This window comes from Anomalospiza imberbis, chromosome 1 (genome assembly GCF_031753505.1).
Source record: "Anomalospiza imberbis isolate Cuckoo-Finch-1a 21T00152 chromosome 1, ASM3175350v1, whole genome shotgun sequence".
NCBI classification, from domain to species: domain Eukaryota; kingdom Metazoa; phylum Chordata; class Aves; order Passeriformes; family Viduidae; genus Anomalospiza; species Anomalospiza imberbis.
This window is the reverse complement of record NC_089681.1, coordinates 72,347,655-72,358,215: the sequence shown is the minus strand read 5'-3', so window position 1 is coordinate 72,358,215 and position 10,561 is coordinate 72,347,655. Positions and strand designations below refer to the sequence as shown.

Sequence of the window (10,561 nt, the reverse complement as noted above, 5' to 3'; positions counted from 1 at the left end):
GGCTCTGGCTCTAGGGAACAGGGAGGCCATTGCTGTGGCACACCCATGTCACTCACAGCTGCATGCACTGCTGCTTCAGATACACAAACTGATCCACTTCCTTGAGAAAAAAATCAGTGTTTAAGAGCCAAGATCCAGGGTCTGCATGGTGTTCATGCACCCAGGAGCTGTTTTCATCCCCATGCTCAAGTGGAAGAAGGATGACCTTGGCACAAGAGTATGCTCTGGGGGCAGGTACTGAGAATAGGTAAAATGTTCACAAGTCATCATAGTTATCGTTAATAAGTTCAGCTTTACCACCATGCTTTGCAGTACCGGAGTGTGTGAGGACCCTGACCCACTGGGCCCCAAGAGGGGTTCTTGAGCTAGCCATGGTTTGTGCCTGGTCTCTGATGCTCACTGGCACAGGCACCTTTGGTAGCCAAGGACAAGCACTGGCAGCCCATGGTCGTTCTGATCCCTGCCATCAGGAACGGACTCCTACTTGGCACAGCCCTCGAGCAAGGACCTTGTACCAGCCCAGGGAGCTGCTTTGCTCTTTTTGCTGTAACGAGAGCCCAAGCTGGAGCAAAGGGCTGAACAAGGTGGGTGTGCCAGTGGGTTCCTGGGGGTTTATAATACTATGGCTAGAGCAGAAACAATCCCACTCCGACTCCTGAAACACATCCCCCTCCATTAAGAGGGTAGAGGGATAATCCTTTCCTCCCCCCCTTTCCCCCTCTTTTCTTCCCTCCCGGAGGTCACCTTCAGCAGGGCAGCAAGCGTGCCCCCAGGCCCAGAGCCATGGGGACGGGGCGGAGCGTCACGCTTAGCCCCGTAGCGCCTGGCAGCCCCCTGCGGCTGCTGGCGCAGGCTGAGCCCGGCGGCTGCGGCGAGGGGAGCGAGGCAGTCGCGGCTGGCTGGCTGTCCTGCGCTGCTGGAGAAGGTGAGAGGCTTAGTACAGGCGGAAGGGAGAGTGGGAAGGGAAGTTCCAGCAGTGGCAGAATGAAAGACACTGGACAGGCATGTAAAAGCGCACCCACCCCTCTCAAACTGGTTTTGGAGACTCGAGCGCGGTGTGCCGGCACAGTGCGGAGCGCACCCACTTTCCCCAGAGGGCTGATGGAGAGCTCGTTGGTGGCTTTGCCCTAGAAGGTCGCTTTGTGTCCACTTGTGTTCGGTGGGATGTTGCTGCGGTCCTGGCGGGTTGGCTGGCAGAAAGGTGTGATGTGGCTTGGTCCCAGTGAGATTGCTGCCGGTTGCTGTCCGAGGAGGCTGCTGTGCGGAGGCTGTGGTGTGCTGCGTGCGGCGGAGAGCCTTACGGGGCTCTCCGGGGAGACTGCTGGGTGTCTCTGCCCGCAACAGCAGAACGCAGTTCTGCTACCGGCACAGTCATGCCGTTCTCTGCAGCGAGATTAAGCACTAGCCTGCTGACCAGTTTGAGAAAGAAGCTCATAAATCTACCAGCAATTAGGCCACAAGCAAACGTTGCGATAATCTGTTCTTATCCCTTGTTGTATTAAACATGGTTTGCACCAGAGTGGACCTTTTAGGGAAAAAAACCAAAAGTTATGAAGATGGAAAGATATTCTTCCATAATGTTTGATGAGATTTTTAGGGGCAAATATCCTTCTTCACAGAGTCTGCACCACAGCAGAGGTCTAAAATGGCCTCACTTCAGCTTCGTGTATTGGTTTTGTTATAATGCTTTTACCTAACTGGGAGAGCTCTTTTTAGTGAAATTCTAGTACTCAGAAAGGTGTATACAGATGATAGAGTAACTTCTTCACTCTCTGTTTGATAAGCAATAAAGATAGCACCCCTGGAAGTTTCCCCTGGAAGTTTCAGCCCTCTTGCTGCTGTCATGACTTTCCCTTGTCCTTTTACTGTCAAACTGGGGACACCAGAGGTAGCTTGCTGAACTGTGGGCTCATCGATATCATTAAAAAGATAGAAAACATCCAGTAACTGGTTCTGTCGATCTATCAGCCTCCAGAAGAGTTCAGGACATTTACCCAGGCTTTCTTCATATCAATATTTTTTTAATATTTCAAGAAACATCATAAAAGGTAGATAAAGAAGAATACAAAGCAGAGAAAATGGAAAAATAAATTTATTATTAAAAATACAAATTCCACTAGTGTGTGACATTCTCAATTGTAGTGCAGAAGCTGTTAACAGGTGGTCAGCTCTTCAGAAATACAGCTTCCCTAACTCAGCTGATTTTTGGAGATTAGATTTCAGACTGTCTCATTGCATCTGTATGTAGGAACCTCTGCAGAAACTGGAGTTCACTGTAAGAGGCATATCGCCTCGGAACAGATCTCTTCTTTTGTTACAATCATCTCAGCCTATGTGAAACTGAACAGCTGTCTCTAATTTTTTTTTTCTTGTTTGTTTTGTTTTGTTTACAATGAAGCTTACTTTCTTAATTTAGCATCAGGAATATGTTAGTTTGCCTCTCACTGCCAATATTTCCTGCATCTGAATCTCTTCAGGCATTCTCTTTAGCAGAGTGAATGCAAACGTGGAACCTGTAACATCAGTAACCCTTGATCTGTTATGCTCTTAAACTTGTATCTATAACATTAAGACATATATCTATATCATTGGAGATTATTTCTACTGCAATTCTGTATCATCCAATGTCTTTGAGGCCTGCAAAGGTAGTGAGGCTATACCAAATCTACATTTCTGGATTTAAACAGTGCCCATTAAGCAGCATGAAGAACCTAGATGTGTCTGATTAATATGACTTTTTTTTCCCTGTCACCCATCCAATGCTAGACTAAAATCCTGACTTCTTTCGTCATTTGTAATGCTTTTGTATCTGTGTATGTGCATGCACTAGTTTTACCAAGCAACACAGTCGACCCAAACCCTTTTTGTGCCATTTGCAAATATTTTCTGGATGATTTCAGTGTTTTCTTCTAGATCATTGACAAAGGTAAAAGCATTATAAAAGAGTTAGGATTGAAAAAAAAATTTTTGCTGGGTGAAAACAACAATAAAATATGGTATTTTCCACTATATACTGGGCTTTTAAATAATTAATTAAAAATGTGTCTTTTTGGTTTAGACCAATGCGAGGATGAAGTTGTACAGATAACTTTCAGGAAATGACCAATGAATGGGACATTTCTGGCAGGTGCTGTATGAACCAATAGCAGAATGCAAACTGTGTCAAACCAACAATTTAGAGATCAGTGGGAGGTGCCTGCAGGTGGGGTCCTTACACAGCCCCTAAGCAAAGTGTGATAACAATTGGGTGAAGTGATCTGAATTACTTGGTACAATAAATACATTTGAGAAAAATGTGCTTTTCTAAACATGGTGCAAAAATATTCATGTAGAAACCAGTTAGGCAGCACTCATAAAGGGACATGAAGAGGAAGTTAATTTATTTCCCAACATTCCCCAGTAATCTGGAAAAACTCTTGACTCATAATGGATGTATAAGGTAGTGCAGCCTGTGTGTCATTCCTGCAAAAAGAGACCTTGAGGCCACAGCATGAGACAGGGGGGAATTCTAGCTGAATGTGTAACAGGAGGCATTCCCTCCAAGACAATTGGGGTTTTAATGTGGGGGATGGGAGGGGAGACATGATGAGGCTTTAGAAAAGAGCCATGTCACAGATCTGAGAGCTGGGGAAGCAGGCTGGACAATCTGAGAGCTTGGTCTGACAATTAGACAGAAAGTCATTTGAAGGCACTGAACCAATAAGAAGACTGAGAGGTGTCTTGATCAGAGAGCATAGAGATGCTTATTCTCAATTCAAAATGTGACCACATTTTGTGGCAGCATCACATCTGTTTTTTAACTAACTGATGCAGGCACTACAGAAGTACAGTGTGACAGATGCTTTGCGAAGCCTAAGTAAAGCATCAGTTAAATGCATAGCCTGAGCTTCAGTCTGATAGTTTTACACAACCTAATTAATTGAAAATATGTTCTCATAGCCTGTGGTCATACCTTTGACCACAGTGCATATGAACCCTGCAAGAGTCTGGAGAAATTTAACAAGTGTTAGAAACCTCTTTTCGCTATCTGAGAAACTTCAGCAGCAGGTTAGGTAAATTCAGATTAGGTTATCATACAAAAACCTAACAGCAAGAATGTTCACACCAGCATTTATAATTGACTAACTGTCTTTGGATCAAGCCTGAATAACTTTTTGAAAGAGATGCCCCAGATGCTATTTGTTATTTGGTTTGTGTTAGGGCTGTGTAGAAGGTCAGACAAGAAAGTGGACCCCACATGCCATATGCTCAAGGCCATTTTTAATAGAGTATCTTTGATATGAGAAGAGGCTGAAACAGCTGAAACTCTTCAGCTTGCAAAAGAGAAGGCTCAGAGGGGATCTTATTGGTGTATATAAATATCTGATGAGGGGTAATGAAGAAAAGGGAGCCAGACTCTTCTAAACAGTGATCATTGATGGGAGTCTCCATCTATGGAGATATTGAAGACCTGGCTGAACACCTTCCTAGACAACCTGCTTCAGTTGCTGCATCTTGAGCAGGGGACCTGGATTAGATGATCTCAAGAGATGCCTTCCAACCTAAACACCTCTGTGATTCTGTTATCATAGCACTATCTTTGTTATACAGAGATCACACTGTCTTTGGCTTTTGACATGTACGAAGTGTTTTTCTGCACTAAATATATTAATCATTTTGTTTGAAGAACCAGAATACCATTACCTGGACTAAGACATTGTATCTCCATAGGTTAGGTCCCCCTTAGCTTCTCAGGTGGTTCAGAAGTATCTCGTGATGGTATAAAGAATGTGAGCTTTATGCTGCTGTAATTAGAGATTCTTTTGAGGAATTACAGTTTCTCACAGTCAGCAGCCGGGAAATTAGAGCTCTAGCAGGGATGAAACATGGAAAGGATAGTGGAGGAAAGAACAGGTTTGAACAGGACTCTGCCTGCTGCCTTCAGTACAGCACAGCCAAATGGTGAATGCATCCTGGCCAGGGCCCTGGTGAACTGTTCTTCAATGCTTGTCAATCTGCAAAAGAAAAATGATACTTTAGAAGGTATCACAAGTAGGTGCAGAGCACCCAGGCACACTCTACTCAGCAGTGACCCAAATTTGATCCTCACTTACCTTCTTAGCCAATCGCAGTGGCATCTCAAAGAAAGACCTGACAATGTCAGCTATTTTCTCAAGTATGGACTTTCTCTTGTACTTAATGACTCCAAGGGCAGCAAGGGCCAAAGTTTGCAGACTGTTCTGGAGTGACTGCAGCTGGGGCTTCCTTCATAAGGAACCTTGATCAGACCTACAGGTCACAGGCCCTCAAGAAACTCTACCCATATCCTCTGGATGATCAGTTCATCCAAGCTGGCTCATTCACTTTGTTGCTCTACTCTTGCAGAAAAGTAGGGCCAGTTACTTGGCACTTCTGAATTGAACAAGATTTAGAAATGCAGTCTAGTAGAGAGGGAAGGGAAGAGGAACTTTCCCACAAATAGTCCCAGGCTCTTGTAGAAATCCAACCTTGTTGTAGATGTCCCAAGTTTAAATAATTTTTTTTTCCAAATTTCTTTATTTTGAAGAATGACTGGATTTAGCAGCAGTGGGGTTCCTTTGCAGAAGAGAGATGTAGACATACTGGAACAAATCCAGACTGTGAAGACAGTTAAGATATGGGAGTATCTCTCATAGGAGGAGAGGCTAACAGAGCTGGGACTTCATCAGCGTCAAGAAGAGAAGGCTGGAGGGGATCATCTGATCGATGCATATGAATACCTTCAAAAACACACAACCACGTGTATCACAGTATCAGATGATACTGAGTGACAGAACTAGAGGCAGTGGGCCTGAAACAGAATTTCTATTTAAGTATAAGTTAAAACCTTTTTTACTGCAAAGGTGATTGAACACTGAAACAGGTTACCCACAGCAGCTGTGGAGTCTCTATCCTTGAATTTAAATCTGGGCTGGGCACAGGACATTCTGCTCTAGTTAACCCTCCTCTGAGCAGGACGTTGCAGTAAGAGGTCTCCAGAAGTACCTTCTGGCATTTACTATCCTGTGACTCTGGTTCTGTGACCTTGCTCCAAGGCCAGGAAGAGCTCCCAGGGCCAAAGTGCCTTGTTCAGAGCACAGGGAGGTAGACAGGGAGAGAGTGCTGCCACAGAGGCCTTAAAATGCTGCCTTGTGGCTGGCTGGGAAAAGTGAAAAATCACTTCTCTGAAATGGGTCTGAAGCAGCTGGCTGTAGCTCAAAATACCATTGATGTCCTAGGTTACTTCCTGTATAAGTTACTTGGCTGCACAGATGCGTGACTTTTGGTCAGAAATGTCATCAGGCATGTGAGGTACTGAGCTCCCTTTGGCTTCCTCGGGGCACTCTGCCTTTTGTCACATGCCTGTGCCTAAGGGACAGGTCTGTCTCGTCTACTACACCAAGGACTTTCTCAATAAGCAGTAGAGGTGGAATTCTGAGTAGAGAGATGAGGTCTTGCTGCAGTAGGCTAAGGAGAGCAAGGGGGGTGACTGGGTCATACTTAAAAATCTTGGACTCTGCTAATGTTTTTCCTGTTGTCTAATATTAGGCAATAGGATTAGGGGGCTGGAGGAGGTTCTCTTCAATACAGAGACCTTTTCTATGATGAGGGGCTTTGCCCAGAGATGTGCTGTATAAAAGTGCAAATTCAATTCTAGCACAGCAGCAAGAGTGCTCAGGCTCCAAGTGGCAGAAATATGCCTTGCCATGGCATGGTTTGTGTTGCATGTTTGAACTGGCTTTCTCTGTGCATGTTGTGATGTTCCTGACCCTGGCTGTGGTGTTTCTGCAGCACTCAGTGATGGCCGAGAGCTCAGCTCTGACTGCAGCAGTGCCAGAGAGAGCAGCACCAACCAAGCTAGAGGAGCTCCTGGAGATCACCGCTCAGAGCCTGGTGCGCGCCGAGGTGGCTGAGCACTATGAGGTTGTTCGGGAGCTGGGCAGGGGCAAGTATGGCCATGTGATGCTAGTGACCCACAGGCAGAGAGGTAAGGAACTGACTGCGCCCTGTGAGCTACTGTGCCTTGTGTCCTCTCCACTCACCAGGGCATGGGGCATGGGGTGGGCTGGTGGCACACTGGGGCCAGACACCAGGCGTGGCAGGGAGGATCCCCAGGGAGACCAGCAGGATGGGGACCTCCCCAGCCAGGAACCATCCCATTACATCAGCCAGGGACCAGGTGATGCCAGGGTGCAGCACAGAATATCTTTCAAGATTATAGTGATATGACAGGTCCAAGGTCAAGCTGGGAAGTTAATCCACAAGTCAGGATCAAGAGAGTTCACAGATACACACCAACATGCATGTGATATAGATGGAAACAGCAGTCTCACCACAGGACTCAGTCACAGAGCCCCAAGCCAGAACTGAAGTGGTGCCCTAAGGCCCATGGACAGAGGCTGTGAATGAAGGTCCTGGCTTGGCCATATGAGTGCCCTGACACTGCTCTTCCCCAGTAGTCCCAGCTCAGACTGATGGGCCCAAGTATCCTGAATGTCCCTACTCTGCCCAGGGCTCCAGTGCATGCCCAGGGCTCAAAACTCATACCAGCAGCAGTGCCTGTTCCCAGACCAGGTGTCCACAGGGTATACCCACACAAACTTTGGACTAGAGACCTCCCTGCGGCCGTGACTGCCTGGATCTGTGGCTGCTCTGTCTTGCTTTGGTGTGACTTTCAGAGGAGTCAAACCCACTCTTCCCATCCCCAGGGACTCCTATGGCTCTCAAGCTGCTACCCAAAGCCAGTACCAAGCTGCACACCTTCCTGTATGAGTATTGTGTGGCACTGTCCCTCGCCACCCACCCTGCCATCATCGGCATGTTCGGAATTGCCATTGAGTCCAGCCAGTACTATGGCTTCCTCTATGAACCAGCGCTGCACAAAGACCTCATCTCTATCATCAAACCCCGCGTGAGTGTTGCCGCAAGGCCATGGGGACTGGGCTGTAGCATTTGGCCCCTCTGAAGGCTGGCTGGGTCGGAGGGAGGGAGATAAAGGCAATGGGCTGTGGATCTATCTGGGTCTGCAGCATTGAAGCCTTGGAGCTTGCAAGGCGAGGAATGTGAAGGTCTTTCCCAGCGCAGAGCACTGAGGTGAGAGGCCTTCGGGCAGCGCTGCTGAGGTGCCCCGTGTGTGCCATCCCGCCTGTCTCTCTCCCTGCTCAGGATGGGATCCCTGAGCCCGCCGCAAAGCAGTGTGCCAAGCAGCTCGTGAGCGCGCTGGAGTTCATCCACAGCCGGGGGCTGGTGTACCGCGACATCAAGCCCGAGAACGTGCTGCTTTTTGATCCCGACTGCCGGCTCGTCAAACTCACTGACTTCGGCCTCACGAGGCCCAAGGGTACCAAGCTCAAGCTGGTGGCTGGGGTAATCCCCTACACTGCCCCCGAGCTGAGCAACACTGCTGATGCCCAGGGGGTGCCCATCGACACCAGCATGGATGCCTGGGCCTTCGGGGTGCTGCTTTTCTGCCTGCTGACCGGCTACTTCCCCTGGGAGCAGAGCCTGCCAGAGGACCCTTTCTTTGAGGACTTCATGCAGTGGCAGGAGACAGGCCTAGAAAAGGACGTGCCCCGGCACTGGAGGCGCCTGACAGCCGAGGCGGCCGGGATGCTGCGGAGCCTGCTGGCTCTAGATCCCGCCAAGCGTGGCCCCGTCAGCGGGGTGCTGCGCTACGTCGACTGCCCTTGGCGGCTGGAGGGTGGGCACGGTGAGGAGGCTGCCGTGAAGTCCTAAAGCCTGCTCTCCACGGCAGGAGGGAAGGACGGTCTCAGCCTGCAAGGGGCTTCAGGGTTTGGGCACCATGGTGGCCTGGGCGTGAGAGGCCATGGTGGCCCAGAGAGCAGCTTCTCTGCAGCGCTGTCCCCGCTGCCACAGAGCCAAGCTCCTTCCCCAGCTGACGGCCCTCACCCCATGCCTCAGTGCTGCCCAGTGCCGCCTCCTTGTGGCTTGAAAACATCTTTCTCCTGAAAATGATTGTGTGTGAAGCACCCACTTGCTTCCTAGCCACAGGAACTCCAGGGAGTTACTGAGGCTGCAGCACCTGCCGTGGCTCAAAACAGAGCAAAATATGTACTTTTGTGTTTCTGTAAGTGGCTCGTTTTCCCTCATAATAAATGCCTATTGGCACCCACTTGCTTTTGGAAAGCAGGGAGCATGTCAGAACTTGCAGCTATCTCAGGACAAGCTGTCCAAGGCAGGGGATCTCTGGATGCTGCCTGTGCCTGCACCAGGACCCCTGGAGGGTGGCTTCAGGCTGGTGGGGTGGAGGGGCTGGGGAGATCCCAGCACGTGGCCATGGATGATGGCTGGGGAATCTACATGGTGTTGAGGTTATCTCATGCCAGCCCAAACACATCTCTTCCCGTGCACTGCCTTCAGGTCCTAATACAATGTCCTTCATGCTCTTTTAGATGCCTGGTTACCTCTTTACAAGACCTTCCTTCTTCCCTTTCCTATCACTTCTTTAACCCTTCCCTCGACACACACTTCTCCTAATGCCCTGATAGTCTCCTAGGTGCACATTTTAATCCTGAAAAGGAGTAGCAAAGGGGGAATTATGGGTTAGTAGCCCTTTTTTGCTTCTCTACCTCTTTTCAATCCCCAGGATTTTGCTGTTGGTAATAATCCCTTCCTGCACTTAACCTGTCTTTTGCTGGAATCATTCACAGCTCATTTTCCACTCTCAGGGGCTTCATAACTTCTAAAAATGCAATGTCTCAGCACTATACTTTCTAGCATTACAGTTTTTTTTTTTTTTTCATGTTAGACCCTTTCCTGCACACACTCTTTCTTTGCATGCTTCCCCAGCCTCTAGCTTTTTTTCCCCAGCTTCTTCTCACCCACTGGCATTTTAGCATTATTTAACTTCTCTACTAACACTACCCATCACCTGGTAAACACCTTTTGCTCACTCCTCTCTCAGCAGCATCACCTCTGGACTACTATTTTGTGCTGTTCCTGCTCCCTACATCACTTATGCCTCGAGTCTTCCTTCCAACTCCACGACCTAGCTTACCAAACAGCATTATGCTCACACTGTCCAAGATACAGTTTTCTTCTGCTTACTTCCATCTCTTAGAATCTTTCATTACTTTAAATCATAATAAATGCTGCTCAACTCCAGCCTGCTGAGATTTGGCTTCAATTACTCTTTAGTTACTGTAGGAATATCAGAGGAATGTTAAGGTGCCAACATAGTTCCTGTATTTAAAGTGGAGAAGCCTTAAGGCCAATGGATCTAAAGGCCATGTAGCTGGCAGGTATCCAGTGAAAAAAAAATGGAAAATTTGTTGCAGATGCTTGCTAATGGAGAATTACAGAATAGGGATGTGTCTTTTTGGAAAGAGACATTCCATTTTATAATAAAGTTGTGTTTGATACAGTAAATTCATGGCGTTATGGTACAGAGTTTTTGTGAGGCATGACCTATCAATAAAAAGAGAATAATGGTATGTTGTATTGATTCAGAAGATGCACTATGCAAAGTCCATAACATATAGATTAAGTGGATTGAGAACTTTCAATAGGCAGAAGAGATAATTGTCTGCTTGGAATGCTCTAT

General features: G+C 47.7%; 1 protein-coding gene across 2 annotated transcripts; it reads left to right on the top strand.

Annotated features, from left to right (window-relative positions):
• The first annotated feature begins 737 nt into the window (after window positions 1-737).
• Window positions 738-9,749, top strand: LOC137477461 (serine/threonine-protein kinase SBK2-like). Of its 2 annotated transcripts, XM_068196581.1 has the most exons (4): window positions 738-925; window positions 6,790-6,985; window positions 7,707-7,909; window positions 8,164-9,749. In XM_068196581.1, exons 2-4 carry the CDS (start codon window positions 6,799-6,801, stop codon window positions 8,731-8,733), a joined length of 960 nt encoding a protein of 319 aa, XP_068052682.1. In that variant the 5' UTR covers window positions 738-925; window positions 6,790-6,798; the 3' UTR covers window positions 8,734-9,749. The 2 variants fall into 2 exon arrangements, with proteins under 2 accessions (XP_068052682.1, XP_068052671.1); XM_068196570.1 differs by lacking the exon at window positions 738-925 and having other exon boundaries at window positions 6,585-6,985.
• Window positions 9,750-10,561: the final 812 nt, after the last annotated feature.